The following is a 27,451-nucleotide window of genomic DNA, read 5'->3' on the forward strand; positions in this document are numbered from 1 at the left end:
ATTAAGTTGTTGGCTTAATTTTTTTCCTTGTGCGCTTGTCTCCTGAGTACTTGATAAGCTGGTGGTAAATCAGCACTCCTGTTGATCAATTCTTCCTATATTGTATGCTATAAAATTAAATACATAGAAATAATTTACCTTATTTCAATTAGAGCTAATACATTAATCAAAGGATTATACAGCATTGCATAGCAAGAAACAGACAGATAGAGTGGTAAAATTTGTGTTTAATCAACCATAAAAATGATGGCGTGTAGCCCCTACTGTTTACAGAAATAGAAAGAAAATGAATTTAAGATATGCATAGTTAATAAGTTGTTGGCAGACATTTTGGAAGAAAAATAATGCTTTACTTCAGTTATTATGTATATTAAAAGGTAAACATTTTCAAGACAAGCACAACTTTATTAGTAATTTTATGAAAAAGTCCTTGCTATTTTCTTGGATATGATAGAAGCATAATTTTCTCCTTTTTTGGTATGTGTGTATGTGTGTGTGTGTTATTTTTTACTTCTGATTTTAGTTTACAGCCATGCAATTTTCTGAAGATTTCCTTTTCAATTATTAAGTAGGTCTGACTTTGTTTGAATTGTTTCAACAAACCAAGATTAGTCATGTTTTGTTAATTGTTCTGTGCTATATTAATTGTGCTATGATGTGAAACTGGACCAGAATCACATCCCACACGCAGTAACCTAACATTTCCAAATGTATGTAAGAAACACTGATCATGAACAGTTCAATACCATAGGATAAGTTGAAAAAAATGATAAAATAATTCAAAATTATCAAAATTTTCATTTTCAGATAATTAAGGAGCGTAAGGATGAGGATTGGGACATGGGAAATATTGTGTTTACTTTAACAAACAGGCGATATGGAGAGAAGTACATTGCCTATGCAGAGAGTCATGATCAGGTATTGTAACAATTCAGCAGTTCATGCCCACAACAATTAGAATTAAATTGCAGCTATCCATCTTTAAAATATAAAGGAGAAAGAGAGAGAAAAAGAAATATGAATTACATTTTTTAAGAAAAAGATTCAGTTTTTAAACACAGCATTACAGAAAGCCAGTACATATCATCCATCCATGACTGGAAATCTGGAATGACATTGTTTTTTTCTATTGTAAAAGAGATATGTTTTGTTATGCCCGATGCTTGATAGATATATAGTACTTCAAATAATAATATATTCCAGATGGTTTGTATGTGGTTCAGAATCAACTTTAAACCATATTATTTTCTCCAAAAATCCTATTAAGAAAGTATGAATGCTAACTCAAATGGGACAATACTGAGATGAACCCACCCTAGCCAGCCTATACAAAATCTGAAATTAAAATATAACAAATGTCTGAAAAATTATTCTTTCTATCTCTTGTTTTCTCTCTCTCTTGTGGATTTTTCTATTTATTGCTACAATTAAGGACCTGATGGACTATAATAGATAATCCAGAAGTCATGTCTTGAAACTGCATCAGATTTTCCTTAAATTAAACCTATATTTCATGGGTATATAATATAATGTAGAAATAAGTATCCTCGTCCTCCTCCCCCTCCTTCTCCTCTTGTGCACACCTTCCTGGCCCATCCACAGCCAGCCAGGGGGTTGTGAGAGGGAGAGTGGGAGGAGGAGGGAAACCTCCACTGCGGCTTGTGCTTGTTCCTCAGCCAGCCCTGATTCCCAAAAGGAAGAAATAAAAAGGGATAGCAAAGAGCCCCAAGAAGAGCACGCAGGGCTTTCTGAGGAAGTGAGAAGAGACACAGAGACAGGGAGTGAGGGAGGGAGAGGGAGAGAGAGAGAGAGATACAGAGAGAGAGAGAGAGAGAGATGCAGAGAGAGAGAGACATGCAGAGAGAGAGACATAGAGAGAGGGAGAGACATGCACACACACACACACACACACACACACACACAGAGGGAGACCAGCTGACGGGTGAGCGTCTTTTCTGAGGGCCCTTCATCTTTTTCCAAGCCTGACCCCAGGGTGGGCATGCGAGGTTCAGTGGGGCCAGCCCCCTTTTCTTGCTGCCCTGAGCGTCTTAAAGCTGCGGATAGGCGCTGCAGGCCATCCCCCTTTCCATCATCCCAGATCCCATTCCTACCGCACCAGCCCTCATGTTAGCGAGGCCGGATCAGTCACGGCCAGGTTGGGCCAGTGTCTCAGGGCAGAGAGCAGGTTACGCATCTCCCCAAGTGACTGAGGCATGCCCAGCACCAAGGGCCGGAAGAAGCTCCAGCAAGAGTGAGGCACTGGAGAATCAGCCCCAGCCTCTTCTCCTTCTCCACTGTCGCCCTTACCTTCTCAGGCCAGGCAAGGAGTGGGAGGGGAGGACAAGGAGTAGAACCAGCCAGTGATGGGACAGGGAGCCACAGCAGAGGGCCCAAAGAGACGCATGCAGCTCTAGAGCCGCAGGTTGCTGACATCTGACCTATACGATGTTTTTAATTTATGTCCTATAAAACATTAATCTCATAAAAGTTTTTTTTTCTCTGCCTCATTTTCTTCCTCATTTATGTATTTACCAAGGCCCTTGTTGGTGATAAGACTTTGGCTTTTTGGCTGATGGATGCAGAAATGTATAACTATATGAGTGTTCTGTCACCTTTCACACCAGTTATTGATCGAGGGATACAGCTTCATAAAATGATACGTCTCATTACTCATTCTCTTGGAGGAGAAGGCTACCTCAATTTCATGGGTAAGTCATTTGGGATATTACCTTCTGATTTCCTTCAGCATAGTACACCTTGTGATGATATTTTCTTTTACAAATTGGACATATTTATTGAACTTAGCTAAAAGTTAAAGCATAGTATGATCCTCTGCATGTATAATGAGGATTTCCATTAATTTCCATGGATCTTGCTCTCAGTTGAGGTGATAGTCAATAGCAACCTAAGTATGATTATAATTCATAGACAGTTGATTATGCTGTATAATTGACCTTGGAAGACACTTGTGTTTGTGCTATTTGCACTTCTTATCAGCTTCAAGAATAAATTTCTGCATGGCTAGTTGAAGATTAGGCAGAAAATATATACACTGCTCAAAAAAATAGAAGGGAACACTTAAACAACACAATGTAACTCCAAGTCAATCACACTTCTGTGAAATCAAACTGTCCACTTAGGTAGCAACACTGATTGACAATCAATTTCACATGCTGTTGTGCAAATGGAATAGACAAGAGAAAGCATAGGCAGTTAGCAAGACATCCCCAATAAAGGAGTGGTTCTGCAGGTGGTGACCACTTCTCAGTTCCTATGCTTTCTGGCTGATGGTCACTTTTGAATGCTGGCGGTACTTTCACTCTAGTGGTAGCATGAGACAACCCACATTAGTGGCTCAGGTAGTGCAGCTCATCCAGGATGACACATCAATGCGAGCTGTGGCAAGAAGGTTTGCTGTGTCTGTCAGCGTAGTGTCCAGAGCATGGAGGCGCTACCAGGAGACAGGCCAGTACATCAGGAGATGTGGAGGAGGCCGTAGGAGGGCAACAACCCAGCATCAGGACCGCTACCTCCGCCTTTGTGCACGGAGGGACAGGAGGAGCACTGCCAGAGCCCTGCAAAATGACCTCCAGCGGGCCACAAATGTGCAGGTGGCTGCTCAAATGGTCAGAAACAGACTCCATGAGGGTGGTATGAGGGCCCGACATCCACAGGTGGGGGTTGTGCTTACAGCCCAACACCGTGCAGGACTTTTGGCATTTGCCAGAGAACACCAAGATTGGCAAATTCGCCACTGGCGCGCTGTGCTCTTCACAGATGAAAGCAGGTTCACACTGAGCACATGTGACAGACGTGACAGGGTCTGGAGACATCATGGAGAACGTTCTGCTGCCTGCAACATCCTCCAGCATGACCGGTTTGGCAGTGGGTCAGTAATGGTGTGGGGTAGCATTTCTTTAGGGGGCCGCACAGCCCTCCATGTACTCGCCAGAGGTAGCCTGACTGCCATTAGGTATCGAGATGAGATCCTCAGACCCCTTGTGAGACCATATGCTGGTGCAGTTGGCCCTGGGTTCCTCCTAATGCTAGACCTCATGTGGCTGGAGTGTGTCAGCAGTTCCTGCAAGACAAAGTCATTGATGCTATGGACTGGTCTGCCCATTCCCCAGACCTGAGTCCAATTGAGCACATCTGGGACATCATGTCTCGCTCCATCCACCAACGCCACGTTGCACCACAGACTGTCCAGGAGTTGGGGGATGCTTTAGTCCGGGTGTGGGAGGAGATCCCTCAGGAGACCATCTGCCACCTCATCAAGAGCATGCCCAGGCATTGTAGGGAGGTCATACAGGCACGTGGAGGCCGCACACACTACTGAGCCTCATTTTGACTTGTTTCAAGGACATTACATCAAAGTTGGATCAGCCTGTAGTGTTTTTTTCCACTTTAATTTTGAGTGTAACTCCAAATCCAGACCTCCATGGGTTGCTAAATTTGATTTCCATTGATAATTTTTGTGTGATTTTGTTGTCAGCACATTCAACTATGTAATGAATAAAGCATTTAATGAGAATATTTCATTCATTCGGATCTAGGATGTCTTATTTTTGTGTTCCCTTTATTTTTTTGAACAGTGTATATATATATATATATATATCCTCATCGAAGTATGTTGCGTCTCATCTACATAAGTAGATAAGGAGTAATTGATGAGTTCTCTCTCTCTTTTTCCTAATAAAAATAGTCTGACTGCCCAAACCTTTTTGGAGACAGTAGTCATTATTTTGTAGTCATTCAGATGATACATGTGGTATATGTTGTTGTGCTAGTGCTATTCAGTTAAAGATGCAGTAAAATGACTTGTTATTGCTTTTTAAATGAAACTTGTACTAGATAATTAGAAGAAAGCATTTTCACATTTTTTCCAACTTCTGACTTGCTTAATATTGGAACCCTGCTAAGGACACAACATATGATTTTATTGTGCCAGGGATTTAATTTTATATACCTGTGTAATGTATGGAACCAAATTCCTGAAAACTATATTTGATACAATTGGTGACATACAATTTTGGAAAATATCTTGCCTTTCAATCTCATCACAGCTAGATAAACCACAAAGGGACTGTTATGAATGGTACTTAAATCAGCTGACTAGTTTAGGAAAACCAACTTAGTCAATATATCAATAATATTTTGTTGGAATAAGTTTAGAGTAAGCAATACTCTTTCTAAATTAAGAAACAAAAATGAAAAGTTCTTTTTAAAAAGGGCATAGAGTATCATATAGCAAAATGAAAATATTACTGAAAATGCTGAAACTGCAAAGATAGGGTTGGTGAAACTAAAGACCGGTATGTTTTGCTATGATAGTGAAAAATAACAAAAACAGGCTTTTCGGTCATAACTCAAACAAAAGGAAAATCAAGAAAGCATAAGTCGTAACTGATAAGCTAAGTATGCTAGAAAAGGGGCAAGCAAAGAACATGCTGGCTTGATAACTTTAAATCTGATGCAAAGCTGAACATCCAACAATTGAAAGAAGCTGTGCTTAACGGTAACATGGGGACAACTTGTCTATAAAGTCACCAAGGTTTGGAGACAACTAAATGGTTAAAAACAACAAATAAAAACAACGTTTTTGATGCAGTTTGTGATGCAGTATCCATGCTGGTTGTGGACAGAGTTTGAAGAAAAGTAAGGAGGACCAATATTTGTAAATACTTTGACATTTTATTGCATTTTCCTTATTGTACAAGTGACAGTTTAATTCTGCAATGTGATAAAATTTAAAGGACAAAGTAAATAGAATGAAAGTGAATTGGGAGATCAAATTGAACATTATTTCCTGGCATAAAGTGCTAATTCATTACTTTTATCACAAATATCCAATTTTAAAGGAGTATTTTTTTTTCCTATTATCATGTATTGCACATATCATACTTTCATATTTCCTTGCTTTTTATTTCTTGAAATTGCAGTTTGTATTTTTGAAAAGGAAATAATGATCATTTTGTTGTTCAATGAGCCATTAAATATGTAACAATCTAGAATATATAATGTCTTATGTACCGTATTTGCCGGCGTATAAGACGACTGGGCGTATAAGACGACCCCCCAACATTTCCACTCAAAATATAGAGTTTGTTATATACTCGCCGTATAAGACTACCCCCTCTTCCACACACCTTCCACTTTTGCACTTTTTTTTTTTGACGCACTTTTCTGCTTTGGACAATTTTGAAATGAGCTAATCCAATTTTGAACCAAGAATATGCCAATAGCTATGGAGTTTAGAAATGAGTTTTAAAAATATTTTTCATTGCTTACCATTAAGCGTAAAATATGTTGTAAATAAAATGAGAACACAGGAAACGTTCTCTTCTCAATACAGCTGATCTCTCTCTCTCTCTCTCACACACACACTTACACACACACACACACACACACCAAAAACCCGGACACTGAAAAGGCTGCCAAGGAACAGTATATTCAATGCCTTCTCTTTAATCAAGAAACAAGGAATTCCTTAGAATCTTTTTTTTTCCCCAAGTGGCCCTCTTTAAAAAAATATATGGAGGTAACACTTTCATTCAAAAAGTCTTCCAGTATCTGGAGTCGCTCAGACATATTGAAGTGAGGCAGGAGAGTAAGTGAAATTTGAAATGATCCAGCTACAGTTTTCTTCCCCTCCCGCCCGAAGGCCATTATCTCCACATCAAAACGAACGAGGGGAGGCAAAGAAGCCAAACACGCTAAAAAGGATCTCTTTATTTTCCTACACAAGGTCACACCTACTTTTCCGCATTCAAAGGACAACCTCTCCTCACCACCACCACACACACACACACACACCAATACCCGCAAACAATGTTCTGGGCATTAATCACCATTGCTACATTAACCTGGTAAATTTATACCCTGCCTCCCCCAGTGTTGCTTTGACGGCAGGATTTCACACAGCAGGGCGCTCGCTCGCTCTCTTCTCCGCTCTCCCACCGTTCGCACATGTTGGAAGCACCGTAAAACCTGATAACCCACCCGGGGCTCCCCATCCTTAACCTACAGCCGCCCGCATGCAAAACCTGCGTGCAAAAAGAAAAAAAGAAAAGAATACGCCGCACGTGAGGATCTTGAATCCTCTCCTCCCCACACCGCTAAGGAAGGAAGAGGGGAAAGGTTGCGCAGCGCGTGGCGAGTGACACCCGCCACACACACACACACACACACACACACACACCGCTCCCCCAGCCTCCCTCCCAGCTGCAACTCAAGCTCGAAGTGGGAGTCGGAGTCCTCCCGGAGTATAAGACGACCCCCCCACTTGGAGGCATGTTTTTCAGGGCAAAAAAGTCGTCTTATACGCCGGCAAATACGGTAGTTAAGTTGATTGCTAGAAATTTTATTCAAACATCAGTTTATATAATTATGGTGTACTTTAAAAGCTATATTTTATAAATCAACTTTTCTGAACCTCCTTATATTGGGAAAAGCAAATTGCAGCGAAACACATTTTATCACATATAAGCATTTTTGAAGCTCTGAAATGAGTTGTTATAATAAATTTATATTTTGATTATGTATATATTGCTGACTTTGTTCATAATACATGCTGAAGAATACAAAGCTGTTTATTTCTTGTGTTTCAAGCACAAAGAACTTTTCAAGATAGGCATCCAGGCTAGAAATTGATCTCATAAATTTATGATCAGAGATTTATGTTCAGAAGAAGATTTTTTTTTTATAGAGGTCAACTGTGAGTGTTCTAAATAATGTCTTTATATTCTAGAATAGATAATGTAAGTCAGTCTAATGAAACAAAATATGACTTTTTCATAGTCAGAACCATCACACATTATTTACTCCAGTACCAATGCACATTTTCCAGTGCTTACTACAATCTTATCTTTTTTCTCTATCCAGCAGTTGGTCTTAATCCACATATTTAGATTTACACAGTATTGACTATCCATAAAGAATAGTCACTTGGTAGTAGTAGTAGAAATAGGATTAATATGCTCATGACTGTATTTGAAATTTCTTTTCATTTAAAAAAATGCTTATGGTGAAATTGGATCATTTTCTCCCTATAATTTTATCAAATTACATACAATTTTGATTTATTTTTAGAATTCCAAAATCAGTAGTTCTGTATTAGTTAACTACAGGTAGTCCTCAAATTATGATCACAACTCAACCCAAAATGTAATGTTGTTAAGTGAGAAATTTGTTACGTGAGTTTTGCCTCTTTTTACAACTTTGCTTACCACATTTGTTAAGCGAATCACTGAAGTTTTTAAATTATTAACATGGTTGTTAAGTGAACTTGCCTTCCCCGTTGTCTTTGGTTGTTAAAGGTCACATAACCCCGGGAAACTGCAACCATCATAAATATAAACCAGCTGTCAAGCATCCAAATGTAAATAATGTGATCATAGGGATGCTGCAATGGTCATAAGTGTGAAAAATAGTCATAAATCACTTTTTTCAGTGCTGCCTACCAGATTGATTTCACCCCACACCAGGCAGAGTCCCTCCACCAAGCAGTCTGGTATCTCCCAATGATATTGGCTGAAAATGTTCACGGTGAAAGCCAACTGGCACTTGTAGCATGGGACATTTGGAGCCATCTGGGTTGCAAATGACTTGCTGCAAGTGCTATATGCCAAAATCCCACTTTTGACTTTTTCAGCCGGCATCTTTGAGAGGGGAAGGGTTGCCTGTCAGATGGATTTCATTCCAAAATCAGTCTGGCCATGTGCAGACAGAAGGGAAGGGGAACTACAGTGCTGTTCTGAAGAAAAAAAGCCTGGGAGCATGAAGATCTAAGCTGCTTTTCTGCAGCCCAGTGCCACAGTTTCCTTCTGTACATGGAAGGCAGTTCTTTTGGCCCATCCACTTAATCTATGTGTTTGCTTAACAACCATGATGGGGAGAGCCAGGATTACATCATTGAGTTAGAGGGTGACATGGACCACTCACTTAACAACCTCAATGACTTACTGTATAATTAAAATTCTGGGTTCAGTTGTGATCATAAATTGAGGAGTAGCTTTCCTATTATTCCATTTTTTAAATGGTTAATAGACATAATTATAATATATTTTTCTAAAAGCAATGTGGAATTATTTGACCAAGCATCTTTTTTATAGCATTATTATTAAGCATTTATATTTTTATTGTTGTATGTATTTCTTCTATGGTCCAACTTGATGTAATTTTAGAAAATGTATTTTCTATTGAAAACTTAAGTGTTCGGATAAATTTAATTTGCTGAGCGGGAAATATGCACTCATATGAATTTCATTGTTCATGCAGTGAAAAATGTGGTGGTGTGTCGAATGAATGTATCTATTACTTGAAGATAGATCATTGTTCAGGACTAGAGCCAGGGCCACATGCTTTCTTTATACAAAATACCAAACACTATCTTAAGGAAAAGCATTCATCCATCAAGTCATGTCTAATTCATTGTAAATAGAGTAACTGTAAATCAGAATAGAAAATATTGCAACAGATAAATAACATCAGTTCTGAATTTCTTTTTCATACAGCAGCGCTAATAATACAATGATGAAGATACACAAATGCATTTTTCAGGTTGTTTTTTTTTTTTTTTTTTTGGTTTTTTTTGTATTTACACAAATACAGTGGCATAATTTGACCATCCTAAACAAAAAAATCGCTTTAACTCTTGGGTAAACTGCAGAAGACAGTTTTTGCAGTTAGCTCATAGGTTGATCAGCCAGGAGTCAAAAAGGGTTGGTTCCTTCTTTATTCCTGGCCTTTTGAAAATGTCTGAAGACCTGGCTTTGTTGACTTGCTTGGATTGTGAGTGAGAGGGACAGTTTTTAAACTTTATATATAAATAAATATAATTATATGCCTTCACAAACTGCAATGTTACCTATAAGGACAATAAGCCTGCCAGACTCATTTCTTAATCATGATGGGAAATAATTAAAAACATTTTCAGCAAAAACAAAATTCCTTTCAGTGAGGTAAACCTTTTTTTCAATATTGTAAAAATTGCAAATAAATAAGCAAATAAGTAAACCAAAAATTTTGAACACAAATGCATATACTAATTGAAAAGATTTTAAAGACTAATGTACAACTGAAATAAGAGGTGTATCTTTGAGGTCAAATGGACAGACAGCTGGAAAATATCATGGACCTTTTAATAACTTTTCATACTATACTATAAAAAACTCAGCTGAAGATGTTACCTAGCCTGGTAACGAAACATTCGGAAACCAACCCAGCTCGGACAATGAACCTTTATCCTTACTTTTTATACTGTCTATATGGCAGTGGTATTATTATATGGTCAAAAGTGGAAAGGTAGAACGTTACAATGGAGGAATGATTGCTGAAGATGAGAGATTTTGCTGAGATGGTTGACATATTTTTTTGTACTTTCATCTTTTCTCTTCCTTTCTACTCTTTATTTTATATGTTGTTAGTTTTTCTCTTAAAAAAAACTTATAACAACATTTATACAAAAATATAAGCTTGTTTGTCCATGTATCAATTTGTAGATTTGAAACTTTTTGTTTTAACTAATGGGACCTGATCCAGATTTGATAACATAGATATAATTAATTTGGGGACGAAGAAAAACAATCATATTTGATTATGAAGTAGGGGAAACTAATGCAAATCTGGGCCAGGTTAGCATTTTTGATGTTGGGATACCAGCCTTAGAATACGCTTGATGCTTGCAGGACAACATTTATCAAGATTCATCATTTTGCACAAGCTACAGTGGAAATCATGCATGTTTATGATAAGTAGATTGCAAATTGTTAACCTGAAAATATACAAAGAAAAAAGATGCTCTTTTAGAGTTAGTATATTCGTCATGCAAGAAACCTATTTTCTAAAGGAGTATAATGTCTGCTTGGAAATTATTATACTTCAGGTGAAATTTATATTTTTGGGATTTACTTCCTGTGTGTTTTCTGTTATAATAGTATTTTAGACAAGTCTGTCTGTTTTGTAATAAATGTGCAGCATATAGGTAGCTAAATTTTTGAACTTAGCCATTTGTATATTTACCCATGGTGTGTGTGTGTGTGTGTGTGTGTGTGTGTGTGTGTGTGTGTGGTGGTGGTGGTGGTGGTAGTAGTAGTAGCAGCTTACTAGGATATAAATAATCATGGACTATAATGCATGTCTATTGCTTCATACATATTAATTTATTCATGAAGCTTAACAGCTGTCATTTGGGAAGTTCATTTTTTCATATTTTTAAATGACAATTTTTAATGGCTCTTTTTAGAGCTTGTCTGTCTGGGGGAGTCTGCAAAAATAACTTGACAAGGTTATTTTGCACATTTTTGCACTAAGGTATGAAGGCACCAGATAGCTTTGTTGCTTGTCAATTTTGACACCTCTTTCATTTTTCTTTGCAGTATAATTAAGTATCTAGTGGATCATCCAGCCTTTGTAGGCATGCTGATAGTATTTCTAGATAAACTGCTCTCAAACAATGGTAAATGCAAGTGAAGAACTCTAGTAGCAGTCTTCATTTAAATATATTTTGTACTGACAAAGAATTATATACAACTGCATCTAATGTCAGTTCTGGATTGTAATTATTGCTGTGCATTTTGTGTTGTAGTTTTTTAAATAAATATATGACTTTGAAAACTTGATCACAAAATAAATCCTTTATTGGATCTTTATTGGTACCTGAGGAGAAATATTTATATTTTATAATAAAACAAACATGTTCTAGCTTTGAAAATCTTAGGATATTACAGATGTGGTTTATTTATACACACAACCTACTTACTATAGGTTCAGAGCATTGACTTCAATTCAATTGAATTTTTATATTTTGCAGAAAATTTAGCTACACTAGAGCAATGTGAGTAAGTCATATCTGTCAAATTGTCACCGTTAGAACAGGAAAAAAACATGGAAATTGTTGTCTTCCCAAATCTTCAAGTGACATGGGCATTTTTTAAAATATTCATTTCTGAATTCCTTGTCCCTTTGTTTCTGGTTATCAAATCTGCATCTAAATGGAAGCTTCAGAAAGCTAGGAAAAAGCATCAGTAATCTAGAATGCTAATTAGATTTCTAGACAAATCAAAACAACATTAGACCATAGTCATGTGGCTACTATCAGAAAACTACATAATAAGAGAACGAGAGTCTCCTTTTCAGTGGTGGGATTCAAATCATTTTACTACCAGTTTTGTGGGTGTGGCTTGTTGGGCATGGTTAAGTGGGTGTGGCCATGTGAATGGGTGGGCGTGGCTTTGTTGCTTTTTTTTTTTTTTTTTGCTTTTTTGCAGCACCTCCACACTGTTTTTTTTTTTTTGTTGTTGTTTTTTGCTTTCTGAGCCTCGGAGGAGCCTCGGGGCATTGGAGGGACCCATAGCACCCCTCCACTCTCCGTTTTGGGATCTTTCTGGCCTCAAAGGAGCCTCTAGGGGAGGCATTTTTGCTCCCAGAAGGCTCCTCTGGGGCTCAGGAAGAAAAAAAGCAGAGCATGGGAGGGACCCACAGCACGCCTCCACTCTCTGTTTTGGGACTCTGCTGGCTTCAGAGGAGCCTCTAGAGGATGCGTTTTTGCTCCCAGAAGGCTCCTCTGGAGCTCAGGAAGAAAAAAAGCAGAGCATGAGAGGGGCAAGCAGCACTTCACACTCCATTTTGGGATTTTCCTGGCTCAGATGAGCCTCTGGGGGGGCATTTTTCCTCCCAGAAGGCTCCTCTGGGGCTCAGGAAGAAAAAAAAACAGCATGGGAGGCATGCAGCACCCCTCCATGCTCCGTTTTGGGACCTTCCTGGCCTCAAAGGAGCTTCTAGGGGGATGTCTTTGCTCCCAGAAGGCTCCTCTGGGGTTCAGAAAGGCAAAAATGGAGGGGGCAAGCCCCTTCCTCCCTTTTTTGCCTTTCTGGGCCTCAGCAAGGGGAATCCTGGCACAGCTGATCATATGAACAGCTGATTGTCAGAAGGGGAAAAAAAGAAATATCTTTAGGGGTGAGTGTCAGGCGGACAGGGCGACTGGGTCAGGGGTGTGGCCAGCCAGAACTTATTACCAGTTCGGGGACCCATGCCAAATCCTCGCTACCGGTTCACCCAATCCACAGCAAACTGCTGAATACCACCACTGCTCCTTTTACATTACCTATAGGTATGTGGACTTATTCTTGTTAATGTATACAGTATATTAATGTACCGGGTTTCTCACAAAATAAGGCCGGGCTTTATTTATTTATTTTGATCTCCCCAAAAAACAGCTAGGCCGTCTTTCGGGGGTGACTTAATTCCCCCCTCTTGCATCCTCGGGCTGGCAGGCGGCGGTGGCTTGGATGTTGATCTCAGTGTTGGTGGGGCACTTCGTATCGGGGAATGTTCCGCCACCGTTGCTTTCCCTTCTCCCCGTGCTGCCACGGCATTTAGAGCAACGCCGCGGTGTTTGGTGCAGCCATGCGCGGCCAGCCAGGGCTCCTCCCTGCAACCAGAGCCCAGCGGAGACACTCGGCTTCAGGCGCTCGCCTTCCCTTCGCCTTCAAAGGCAAAGCCAATTCTTTTAAAAATGATGCTCTACTACTGGTATGGCAAAGACTCCTCTGCCCAAGAGGGCAGCCCAACCCCACGTGGGGAGGCAAATCTCCCGGGGCCGCAGCACAGGATCGCCCCCCCCCCGGGAGAAGTGCCCAGTCGCCATCCCTGCCTGGCGCCGGGCAGAGCACGAAGAGCTTCGCCTGGGGTGCCCAGCGCAGCTGACAGGTGGGCCCTCCTGCCCGGCGGCGGAGCCTCCCTGCCAGACCCTCCGCTCATCCTGCCAGAGCTGTGCAGGCTGGGGAGAGCCAGGAAAGCGAGCCAGGGGTGCGCCCCTGCCTGCCAAGCAAAAGAGCTGGGCCGACCCGAGCTTGGCTTCCTTCCCAAGTCCCTCCAGCCCGAACCCAAAGGAGCCACTGGGAGAGGCTGCCCAAGGCAGTGATAGCGCCCACCCATACCTGGACAGGGTGGCAAGGCGACGGCCTGCACCGCGTCCTCCTCCGAGCTGAGCCCCACCAAGTGAATGTCTCTGCCCAATGCCCATGCTGCTGCAGCGTTTGGAGCTGCCAGCGTGTTTGGAGATGCGTGGGGACGGGCTGGGTGAGGGGTGGAAAGGATGGGCGACTTCGGGCTCTCTCCGCTGGACCTGCCGGCCAGGGAAGCAGCGCTGCCATCGCCTCACCTCCCTGTCTGCGGACAGGTGGGCACTATGGAGGTGGGCCTTGGACAGCCTCTCCCGGTGGCCCCTTTGGGTTTGGGCTGGAGGGACTTCGGAAGGAAGCCAAGCTCAGGTCGGCCCGGCTCTTTCGGTTGGCAGGCAGGCGCGCACCCGTGGCTCACTTTCCCAGCTCTGCCCAGCCCACACGGCTCTGGCGCAGCCCTGGTGGGATGAGCAGAGGGTCCAGTGGGGAGGCGCTCGCTGCCTTGGTGAGAGCTCCGCCGGCGGGCAGGAGGGCCCGCCTGTCAGCTGCACTGGGTGCCCCAGGCAAAGCTCTTCGCACTCTGCCCGACGCCAGGCAGGGATGGCGGCTGGGCACTTCTCCCGGGGTGGGCCAATCCTGCACTGCGGCCCTGGGAGATTCGCCTCCCCACTTGGGGTTGGGCTGCCCTCTCGGGCAGGGGAATCTTTGTCATACCGGTAGTAGGGCAACGTTTTTAAAAGAATTGCTTTGCCTTCGAAGGCGAAGAGAAGGCGGCGACAGGAGCACCTGAAGCCAAGTGTCTCCGCCGGGCTCCGGTTGCTGGGAGGAGCCCTGGCTGGCTGCATGTGACTGCGCCAAATGCCACAGCGTTGCTCTAAACGCCGCAGCAGCATGGGGAGAAGGGAAAGCAACGGTGGCGGAAGGTCTCCCAATACGAAGTGCCCCATCAACGACAAGGTCAATGCAGGGAGCACCATATCCAGGTATGCAACAAAAGTACTTCCTAACGGCCAGCCCCCCGCCATTCCCCCCCATTTTGCATGTTTAATATAGGCCTTAATTTGGAAGGAGGGGCTTAATTTGATTTTATGCCTATAAAGCATGCTGGGACTTCCTATTGGGGGAGCCCATATTGTTGGAGAAACACGGTATTATATCAAATCTCCATCATTTACTATATGGTCTAAACAGAAACACACAAATTAATGTTTTGTTTTCTTTTTGGTACAATCAAGTGGGAAAAAGATACTGTTGTGATGTCATACATTTTACTTACAGGTATGATCATGTTATAGCTAAAGCCACAGATGCTACCATTTTGAAAAAAATATGCAAAATATATTTATAGAAAAAACATAAATCTCATGTTATGTAGGCTGTCAACACAATGATTAAGGTTAATAATATATGAATTTGGTGTAGTGATTAAGGCATCAGCCTACAAACTGGGAGATCTACTCCCACTTTAGGCATAAAGCCAGCTTGCTGACCTTGGCTAGTCACTTTTCCTCAGTCCTAGGAAGGTGGCAAAACCACTCCTGAAAACCATTTTTATATTAACTATTTGGAACTTCATTCCCTACCTCTTGTAGAGTACAGGTCTAAGATTTTCAACTGGAGAGAATTGCAAAAGACGATGTCTTAGCAAATGCTTCTTTATTTTATTTTTTTCATAAAATAGAGTGGGGTGTCTTTGTGAATAATAATTAGTTCAAACTTGTCATGGTCTGGTCAATTTCTTCTATGATCCATTATATTTTGTAGGAAGTCATCTTGATTGATTTACTTCAACTCTGCTTTCCTCAAAAAATTTAATATACACTGCTCAAAAAAATAAAGGGAACACAAAAATAGGACATCCTAGATCTGAATTAATGAAATATTCTTATTAAATACTTTGTTCATTACATAGTTGAACATGCTGACAACAAACTCACACAAAAATTATCAATAGAAATCAAGTTTAGCAACCCATGGGGGTCTGGATTTGGAGTTACACTCAAAATTAAAGTGGAAAAAAACACTACAGGCTGATCCAACTTTGATGTAATGTCCTTAAAACAAGTCAAAATGAGGCTCAGTAGTGTGTGTGGCCTCCACGTGCCTGTGTGACCTCCCTACAATGCCTGAGCATGGTCCTGATGAGGTGGCGGATGGTCTCCTGAGGGATCTCCTCCCACACCTGGACTAAAGCATCCCCCAACTCCTGGACAGTCTGTGGTGCAACGTTGGTGGATGGAGCGAGACATGATGTCCCAGATGTGCTCAATTGGATTCAGGTCTGGGGAACGGGCAGGCCAGTCCATAGCATCAATGCCTTCATCTTGCCGGAACTGCTGACACACTCCAGCCACATGAGGTCTAGCATTGTCTTGCATTAGGAGAAAACCAGGGCCAACCACACCAGCATATGGTCTCACAAGGAGTCTGAGGATCGCATCTCGGTACCTAATGGCAGTCAGGCTACCTCTGGCGAGCACATGGAGGGCTGTGCGGCCCCCTAAAGAAATGTCACCCCACACCATTACTGACCCACTGCCAAACCAGTCATGCTGGAGGATGTTGCAGGCAGCAGAACGTTCTCCATGACATCTCCAGACCCTGTCACATCTGTCACATGTGCTCAGTGTGAACCTGCTTTCATTTGTGAAGAGCACAGGGCACCAGTGGCGAATTTGCCAATCTTGGTGTTCTCTGGCAAATGCCAAAAGTCCTGCACGGTGTTGGGCTGTAAGCACAACCCCCACTTGTGGACATCAGGCCCTCATACTACCCTCATGGAGTCTGTTTCTGACCGTTTGAGCAGCCACCTGCACATTTGTGGCCCGCTGGAGGTCATTTTGCAGGGCTCTGGCAGTGCTCCTCCTGTCCCTCCTTGCACAAAGGCGGAGGTAGCGTTCCTGATGCTGGGTTGTTGCCCTCCTACGGCCTCCTCCACGTCTCCTGATGTACTGGCCTGTCTCCTGGTAGCGCCTCCATGCTCTGGACACTACGCTGACAGACACAGCAAACCTTCTTGCCACAGCTCGCATTGATGTGTCATCCTGGATGAGCTGCACTACCTGAGCCACTTGTGTGGGTTGTAGACTCCGTCTCATGCTACCACTAGAGTGAAAGCACTGCCAGCATTCAAAAGTGACCAAACCATCAGCCAGAAAGCATAGGAACTGAGAAGTGGTCTGTGGTCACCACCTGCAGAACCACTCCTTTATTGGGGATGTCTTGCTAACTGCCTATGCTTTCCACCTGTTGTCTATTCCATTTGCACAACAGCATGTGAAATTGAGTGTCAATCAGTGTTGCTACCTAAGTGGACAGTTTGATTTCACAGAAGTGTGATTGACTTGGAGTTACATTGTGTTGTTTAAGTGTTCCCTTTATTTTTTTGAGCAGTGTATAATGACAAATAGGTTGCAGTAATAATTTTTAAATTGCTTTCCTAGTCATTGAGTTGTTGAGGAGTACAAACTTGCTCAATTTGTTTAGTGTCTAGCAACACAACTTTTTACAGTAAGTAAAATATTATAGATAATTTTAAGATTTTAACATTTACATTGAAATAACAGCTTTAAACATTGTTTCAGGGTTTTGTTTTGCAACTGTATTTAAATACATTTTCCAAGGATATTTACCGAAGATCCATTTCTTGTTCATGTCTTTCCATGTTTTTTTTTTTAAATAGGTAATGAATTTGGACATCCAGAATGGTTAGACTTTCCTAGACAAGGCAATAATGAAAGCTACCATTATGCAAGGAGACAGTTTAATTTATCTGATGATCACCTTCTTCGCTATAGATTCCTAAATGTGTTTGACAGAGATATGAATAAATTGGAAGAAAAATTTGGCTGGCTTGCATCACTTCCGGTAAAGTATATAAAATTTTAAAATGTTATATAGTAGTTTTCAGCAGTATGTATGTTCAGCATTTTAATCAGAAAAAAATTGCATTTTAAAATAATTAAGAAAGTCACTTTATTAATATTGCATATTTGTTTAAGACTCTTTCAAACAAATTATTTGTCTTGATTCTAAAATTTTATATCCAAGATAACATTTTTCCTCAATTTGATTTGTTGGAAAACATGCCTTTAAAAAGTTATATCGAGCTAAATCCATTCATATTTTTCAACAGGTTTATTGATTAAATATGTGAGAATTTCCTTTGCAATAAATACAAGTATGAAATACAAAAATGTTTCACTTTCTGATACATTATTGTATTTTTGTTTCTTGTGATCATCAAGAATCTTGTTAACTTTAAATTAAACCATATGCTTACTTATTTCAGTTAGTAAATGTAACTGAATCTTGTTAACTTTAAATTAAACTTTAAGAATCTTGTTAACTTTAAATTAAACCATATGCTTACTTATTTCAGTTAGTAAATGTAATGAATGTTTAATTCAATACAAAATTATATTAAACTTAAGTAATTTAAATTAATGGCACAATGAAGTGTATTAATGCCTTCTGTTTGCATGAGATGCAGAGAGAAACAAAAAGTTCTTCAAGGACACTCATGGAGATGTTTCCTGGCAAATATTTTTTGTTTCTATGAAGTTTGTGTTCAAATTAAACAGTATATAATGTTACTTTTATATTATTCCTTGCAGGCATATGTGAGTGAAAAGCATGAATTAAACAAAGTTATTGCTTATGAAAGGGCAAATCTTCTATTTATATTTAATTTTCATCCATCTCAAAGTTATACCGATTATCGAGTAGGTGTAGAAAAACCAGGAAAATATCCTTTTCTCTATAATCTCATTATATTTTGTTTCGTATATTGCAATGAATGATAATTTATGGAAGAGGATGACATCGTCCTCTGCTGTTTTTACATTTACTTTGGCATACAGATAGGTCTCTTAGTTTTGATAATGAATCCCATAAAATGTTCACATTATTTTGGTATACACTATTCAAAGTGATATTTCTATGGAAGACAAGATAATTGGTCTCAAAGAAAACAGTCAATGACTATTTTTAACATATATGCATGTGTGTTGTGTGTGTCTATGTGTGTGTAATATATCTGTAAAAGATTAAACGTATACTACAACTTAAATTTATTTTTTATAAAAAAAATATTGGATAGTTATAGAACCAAATCTAAATATAATTCTTAAAGGTGACAAAAACACCTTCATTCTATTTCAAAATATTGTTTAAATCAAATATAGCTATAAAATAAAAAAGATATATAGATGATATAAATATAGATATAGATTTCAGCTGAATAGTGCAGTGGTTAGAGGACTGCCTTCAATACAGGTTCAAATCCTAGCTGGTACCTACCTTATCAGGTCTTTGGACAGAGACCCTTTAGATTTCATCTATCTATCTCAAATATAAGAATAACATGAACTAGGAGAATCATGCTGGTTTGGACAGCGTCCAAATTAATAAGATCCACATCAAATATTAGGCTACCAGAATAATCTGACAAAAAAAGTACTACTGGAACAAACCATGAATAAATGAAACGAGAACCTAGAATTCATCAACCATTGTCCACAGTTTTACCTTATGTTTACAATAAGGTGTAAGATTAGACAGAATTCAAAAAGCAGAAAAGCTGTTTAAAAGGACACAAAGGCACAAAAGTAGCATCTGCTGTTAGTTCCTTGATTAGGCTGTTGCTTACTGCTTGATTGTCTGGCTGAATATCCAGTTCCTTAATTAGGATATTATTTAGCAATAGCACTTAGTCTTACAATATATACCTGCCCATAGTGCTTTATATAGCGCACTCTGGGCAATGTCAGCATATTGCCCCCAACAATCTGGGTCCTCATTTTCCCACCTCAGAAGGATGGAAGGCTGAGTCAACCTTGAGCCAGTGAGAACTGAACAGCCATCAGTGGTCAGCAGAAGTAGCCTGCAATACTGCATTATAGCCACTGCACCACCACAGCTCTATATGAATACATAGGAACATGCATCGAGGGTGCCTGTACTGGTAGTCCTCAGCTTACAACCATTCATTTTGTGATCTTTGAAGTTACAAACAGCACTGAAAAAAGTGACTTATGATTGTTTTTCATACTTACAACCATTGCAGCACCCCCACAATCATGTATTCAAAATTCAGACGCTTGGCAACTGGCATGTATTTATGATGGTTGCAGTGTCCTGGGGTCATGTGATCACCTTTTGCAACCTTTTGACAAGCAAAGTCACTGGGAAAACAAGATTCACTTACAACTGTGCTACTAACTTAACTGCAGTGTTTCACTTATAAATGGTAGCAAGAAAGATTGTAAAATGGAGCAAAATTCACTTAGCTGTCTCGCTTAGCAACATAAATTTTGGGCTCAATTGTGGTCATAAGTCTAGGACTACTTGTATGCATACATACCAATACTCAGAAAATTGGCTTAGTGCTAGTAGTATTTACATTTGCACCATACCTAGTCTCAACGCTATTAGCAGCATGTATGAATATTATTTCTGTGGATATATATTTGTATATATTTTTCTGTATGCATGAGCTTAAATGGACTCCAGAAGATGGTAGAGGACAGGAAGGCCTGGAGGAATGTTGTCCATGGGGTTGCAATTGGTTGGGCACGACTTCGCAACTAACAACAATAATATATATATTTTAGTCGGAGTCAATTTCAGCAGAGCTCGTCCTCTACGTTAGGATAGAATGTACAATAGCTTTCAGTCTTGAGACAGGCAGTTGTAATTTTGCATTTTCCCAGCACTTCATCTACATCACCAAAGTTAATTGAACTAATGGCAATTTTACATTATTATTTATGCTGCTGCATTGACTAAACTGGAAAATTAGGAAAAATAAACTATTATAAATGTTTATAAAACTAGTATTATAAAACTAATAAAAGTCTAATCTTGTGCTCAGGAAAGCCCATAATTACTGAAGTAATTTCAATAAAAATAGCAATGTTGTTCCATATCACTCTAGAATGAATGTCTTGTTTCAAACAGCCTCTGAATATATAAATTTTGTTTTGGAAAATTGGAACAGCTGTTTCAAGCTTAGAACATTTCAAAGTCAGAATAATTTTAGACCTGTTCTGTTCCATGCCTTACTGGCTTCAGCATGAAGAGGATCTTTATTTCCATCCATGACTACTTCAAACAATTTCATTGTGTTGTAGAAGTAGTCATTCTATGATTTCTAAGTTAGAGGGAATGTAAATATTCCAGGAAGTATTACATGTGCTTCCAGGTTCTGCTTATGGTCAACCACACACAGCCCTTGTGAACAGACACAGTCAAACCCTTTCAATCAAACATTGAGGCACAACTAGTTGTGTGGGATACATGGAGTCCTAATAAATTTAAAGTAACAGCAACACTTTACTGTTATAAAATGCATTTGTCCTTTCTCTCTGTCACCCACACATACTGTCACCCACGTGCATGACCTTCTCAACTATGCTGCTGGGTACCAGCCAGAGAGATGGAAATTGCCAAGTCTAAATCCAAAGGGGACTCAAAGAATAGGTAGGGTTAAGGAATCCCTTTGACCTCCAAAGTTCTTGTGTTGTTCATTCACAACACTGGCAGTTACACTTGCCTTGTTGATTTTCAAGTCTTGTAGCTATTGATGGGACTGACTTGGAAAGGAATTTCTCATGTGGTCAGGCCCAACTTCTTTTGTCTGGTTCATATAAAAAAAAATTCATTTGTTTCCTTAGCTACTTGGTTCCTTCTTAACTACCTCCTCTAAGGGACATTTTAGACAAAATTCCTGGCTTTTGTTTACTCTCCTTATGTGCCAGCTTTATTTTTTAGGTATGGCAGCTTCAGTTGGGTCTCACAGAAACAACTACATAGCAGTAGTAGCCAAGGGCAGATAAACTCAAGGTAGACATGTTGGAGATCCATGATAATTGTTGGTGGAAGTATAGTCCAAAGTTAATGATACCACCTATCGCAAATATAAAACTTAAATTCTTGTTCTTATGTTTTCCACCCATTAATGCATACCCTATAAAATCAAATTTTAAAAGAGTATTTATTGGGAAATGTGGGTACTGGAAGTATGATGACATTGTGAAACAAATATTTTTAAAAATCCAGAGGAAAGATCCCTTCCTATCAGTTACAAATAAACAACATAAATGTCATGTTCATATAGATTGTTCTGACCAAGGTTTCCGAAACTGTAATTACGCACACACTTATTTTAAAAATAAGTCTTGTTTTATTGCAATGCTGGGAATTATTTCAATAAAAATAGCAATGTTGTTCCATATCACTCTAGAATGAATGTCTTGTTTCAAACAGCCTCTGAATATATAAATTTTGTTTTGGAAAATTGGAACAGCTGTTTCAAGCTTAGAACATTTCAAAGTCAGAATAATTCCCAGCTGGTAATGAATCTCAAACAGTGCCTCGAGATAAGCACCCACCTTTCTTTCCTGTGAAGTGCTGCCAATAACAGAAGTGTCAAATAAACTAGAACAAAACCAACCGAAGTACAAAGAGCTTCAAGACTGAATCTGAACAGAATGAATGACTGTTTCTTGCAAAGGTTTCATCATCTTTGCCTATCCTTTATACCTTATGGGAGGGACAATCACTTCCCAGCCTTACTCTCAAATCGCCCCTTTTGTTTCAGCTGCTCTCACCTTCTAGCTGCTCTGCACACATGTGCACTGGGAACAGGCTCCCCTGGGTCCTCTGCCTCACTGCCAGGCTCCGGAGGCAGCACCCCACTCCCAGTTGGTCCTGGCCCCATCTCTGCATCGGATGCAGGACCCTCTGAGTCCACTCCAGACTCCCTGATTGGTCCCTGTTTTTCCCCACTGTCTGATTCCGTTGCTGTCTGTTTAGGCTGCTGGCAAACCACAGCATAGATCTTAAAGTAAGTTTTATTATCTGTGGAGATTGTTAGCCTAGACCTGTATGAGAATGATTTAATTGAGATGAACTGAGTATTGGGAATGGATAGCTAATATCTTTTCTCTCTAGTTTCAACACACACATGTATGTCTCATAAACAACAAATTGACCTTTAAAAAAAAAGCTTATGTGGACAGCAATGGAGGATAAAACATAGAACATGGAGTAATAGGGTTGGAAGGGACCTTGGAAGTCTTCTAATCTAAGTCCCTGTCCAAGCAGAAGTCTCTATACTATTCTGGACTAACTCTGTTCTTGAAAAACTGCAGTAATGGTGCACCCACATCTTTCAGAGGAAAGGCGTTCCACTGATTAATTGTTCTCATGGTCAGGAATTTTCTTCTTAATTCTAGGTTGGATATTTTAAGGAATTTATAAATATTTTAAGATATTACTGGAACACAGTAAAGTGCTACTGTCTGCCTGGGGCAAAGGAAAGGTAGAAAGCACTAAAAGGACTCAATAATTAGGACTAGAAAAGAAAGATACATATGGTTTATGTAATTGGTAACCCATTTATAGTGTCCCGAAGTGCCTTGACAAATCAACATCAAAAAGAATGTAGTTCAGTATGATTCTATCTCATTTATATACATCACACTGTGGTGTTTACATTGGTTGATAATTCAGAAGAATAGCCTATAATGTGTAAATAAGTTATTCATTGACTACTAAGTAGACTTTTATTTTATCCTAATATGTGTAAAGATGCAATACGCTTAGATTTTCATATTATATATAAGGCATGAAAACAATTTTAACAGGTTGAACAAAGATGTACTAATGCAGATTCATACAAGAATGGAAGAATATGTCAGTTCAATAGCAATGTAAATAATGGTTGATGTGCCCTGAAATCTTGAGAAGATTAACATCAACATTCAGATAACATCCATCTTTTAAAAATCAAATTAAAGTTCCCTTACATTTGTAAGATGCACCTAGAGCTTCTAGTGAGCAAACAAAGTCACTTGGAATGAGTCACTAGAGACTGATTGCCCAAGGCAAAATTGTCTCTTTGAGTTTCTTGCTTGTTTATGCTTTGAAGTGCACTTATGTAAGTGTCCTTAGTTATTAGAATTCAATCTTTACATAAAATGAAGACAAATAATTTAACTTGAGATCACAAAATGCCAACTTTCATCAAAATGCTTAATCTGTTACAGTTAATACTATTAAAATATGAACATTTTTGCAGTATTATTCAAATACCCTTTTTAATAGGAAGATTATTTTTGATAGTAGATTGTACACTGATTATTAGTTTGTAATTACTTATGTACAATCACAAGTATATAACTATACAAATATAAGAGAAAGCTTGGGATTTTCTGAAAATGTAATATTTGCATACTTTCTTTGAACAATGTTTTCATCTCTTCCTCCTTCTCATAATTCAATATATTTATTTCTTCAGAAAACCCATTAAATATTCTAGGCTCCTGTGGCTGGCATCAATATAAATCTGAGGCTACTTCAAATAAATCTCTTCAATATATATACATTGATAGAGATATAATTGCAAGCCAAATATTTTATACTTCTTTGCATATTACTGCAGTATCAGTCAATATTATTGTTATATCAGCCAAAGACTAATTTTCCATTCTCTTTGCTACAAAACTCTCAATGTTTTATACTTGCAAAGGCGATAGGATATAGATAAAAACTGGGAGCTACCTGAGAAATCCTTAAATTATTTATCCTCAGTTTCATGGAGGAAAAGGAAATGGATATAAATAAAATAAAATTTATTAAATTCATGTAGGGGTTTTGTTTTTTTTTGGTTCAGTTTTTTGTTCGTTTGCCACAATCAGTTCAGTCTTTCTTTAAAAACAGAATAATAAAATGTTTTTCTTCAACTTCCCTTAAACTATCCAGGAAAGGTTTCTATAGAAGAAAAAAGGTAACTATTTTTTCCCAGAAATTAAGTAGCATAGGGAGAAAACACTAGAGTAATTATGACTTTTTCTACATATATCAGTAACTAAATATATACATGTATGCATGCTAGTTATGATTTTATCTTTTTTTTTTTTTTGTAAATTTTATTTGAGTTTTCACAAAGAGAAAAAAAATACAAATAAAACATCTTTTTTGAAAGCAGCATAATCCCGGGTTACATTTCTTTGTACAGACACAAATTCATGTTCATGCTCATTTTTATATTCTATTCCATATCTTATTACTGTTTTATATATCTGCATAGCTTCTCCCCCCTTTTAATTTTCTCAATTTTATTTTAATTATCTCATCTCAATTCAAATCATTGTATTTATATTTTTTGTCTGTCCTGTTTCAATTATCTATTATCTTTTCTCATTAAACAAAATTTCTCCTGTAGTTACTGATTGGAGTATGACGCCTGTATATCTTTTCCCTAAAGTTGTAACATTCAATATAATACATAACTTCCATTCAGATTCTGCTTGGTACATTCTTAAAATACACACTGTATTCTTAAAAAAAAAGAAAAAATTATAACTATATAATATAATTAAAACAACAATCCATTCCAATTCAATTCTATCATTAATATTAATATTCATTAAAGTCTTAACATCTTTAACATTACTTTTCAATTAAATATCATACTTCTATGGGAAGAATTATAAACGTTCCATAGTTAATTTCCCCCCCCTCTTCACTTATATTTTATAAAACATTGACTAATTAAAATGTTCCCGTTCCTTCCTAATTCAATTTTCTCATGTATTTTATTTCATTTATTTTATTCACAAACATTTCACTAAATTACACTAACTATTTTATCCCTCATTTTAATCATACGTTGTTTCCAATTTTCTAAAGTTATTTCTATTACTAATATAACAATACAATCTTATGTACCTTTACAGAATCCCTTTTTCAGTTAGATTTTCACCCATTATCTCTAAATAGGTCCTGTTTCTCTATATCTTGCTCCGGTCCTTTGTAACTTCTTTTCCTTTCCTTCTTCCCTCTCTTCTTCTTCTCTCCCCTTTTTACCCCCTTGTCTCTCTACCTCTATTTCTCTCTTCTGTATTCCCCTTTTCTGTTGCTTTCCAGTATTATACTTATTTTTCGAATTATTTTTCTTTTCTTTGGTTGTTTTTTTAAGTCTTAAATTCTCCATTCTCTTTCCCCCCTTTCCTTTTTCTTCCCCACATAGAATTACTTGTTCATTAAAGATGGCTTCTTCTTTGTCCCAGTCTTCTTGTTTTGCAGTCTTTTCTTGTTGTTTCTCATAGTTCCAAATCTCCATTTCTAAGAATTGAAAAACAAAGCCAAAAGAACCCTTCCCTTCTTGTGCATCTTCTTTGTACTTTTTAAGTTCCATTTTCAATTCATCCAGAAGTGGTGCCATTGTATAAATTTTTAAACAACCACCCGATTGATTTTAGTCATTCAAATATAATAACCAAAAATCCAAAAATCACCAAATAATCCAAATACACGCAAGCTGTTTCTCTTTTGCTCTTTTTTTTTTCACTTTCTCTTCCTGGGGTTACTATTTAGTTGCAAAGTTTCAGTTAAAATGTATCTTTTAGAAGTCTTGTTGAAGTTTTACTTTAGATTCTTATTCTTTTCCCTTCCTGCTTATGAAAAAGAAAGTCTTTAATGTCCAGAAATCTTTATTATCCCTTTGGCATTTTGTTTTATTTTCAGCTTAATTGCCTATTGATGTCAAAGTGGATTTTTCCGATTTCTTATTTAAGTCTCTTAGTTGTCAGTATAGGGAAGGAGAGAGAAGAAGAAGAAAAAAGCCAAACCTTTCCCTTTTCACTTTCCTTCGCTGTTTCCGACTCTTCTTTGGGAGCGATGTTATTTTTTGTAAGTTTAAATTCCAGGGTACCTTGGTTGTTGCTTTTACAATTTAACCCGATCAGCCAAAACTTTCACTTCTTATCTTCCTCCTGCACGTTCTTTTCCGGTCGAATTCTTTGTGGTGGCCATTTCTGACCACCGCTGCTAGCACCTTCGGGAAAGGGAGTAATGGCCAGCTGAAGAGGAGAGATGCAGCTCTCCTTGACCCTGCTGGCGGTCTCCCCCCTCTTCACCACCTCTACGGGGTGGCTTAGCCCCAAAACCAGCCGGCTCGGGGCGCTCCAGCAGCAAGCCCAGACAGAAACCGCGCACGATCGCGGACTTCTGTCTGTTGCCGAAGCCCTTCAAACCGGAAGTCCGCTAGTTATGATTTTATCTTGTTCATATATTGAAGCCTAACTTTTGTCGTCTTTTCAAAACTTTAACTTGTTCAGAAGAAGCTAATTTTAATTTTAATTTAATGTTTTAATTTAACTTAGTTAAGAAAAAATATTTTTAAATCTAAAATTTAATTTGAATTTACAGTCACAGACCAGCAATAAAAGCATTAACCCAGTAGCTATGATAAAAGTTTTTTTACCCTCTCATATAATTTGTAAAATGAAAATATCAGGCTGGCACTTAGTTGTTTACTGAAGCAAATTCAACTACTCTTGGTTCACTGAGTAACAAGAATTTTCTTGTATCTAGAAAAGTTAATGGCCAAGTGTATCACTGTATCATGTTCAGTTGTATATCCTTGGTATTAGGCCATTTCTTGTATTGTGTTACAGGTAGTTTGGCTTAGAAAATAAGACTACTTTATCTGTAATAGACAAGAGCAATTGCTTTTTAAATACTCTGATAAATGTTTA

General features: G+C 38.7%; 1 protein-coding gene across 2 annotated transcripts in view; it reads left to right on the forward strand.

Annotated features, from left to right (window-relative positions):
• The window catches only part of GBE1 (1,4-alpha-glucan branching enzyme 1), a 134,217-nt gene that overhangs the window by 88,673 nt on the left and 18,093 nt on the right, over positions 1 to 27,451 (forward strand). For both annotated transcript variants that reach the window (XM_026664094.2, XM_026664095.2), the window contains exons 11-14: positions 808 to 918; positions 2,537 to 2,708; positions 17,587 to 17,771; positions 18,521 to 18,651. In XM_026664094.2, the coding sequence (XP_026519879.1) occupies positions 808 to 918; positions 2,537 to 2,708; positions 17,587 to 17,771; positions 18,521 to 18,651 (599 nt within the window). The remainder of the gene's footprint in view (positions 1 to 807; positions 919 to 2,536; positions 2,709 to 17,586; positions 17,772 to 18,520; positions 18,652 to 27,451) is intronic.

The sequence above is a fragment of the Notechis scutatus genome, chromosome 5, assembly GCF_049901735.1.
Source record: "Notechis scutatus isolate UNSWTSFEM ecotype Mainland chromosome 5, rNotScu1.2, whole genome shotgun sequence".
Lineage (NCBI taxonomy): Eukaryota > Metazoa > Chordata > Lepidosauria > Squamata > Elapidae > Notechis > Notechis scutatus.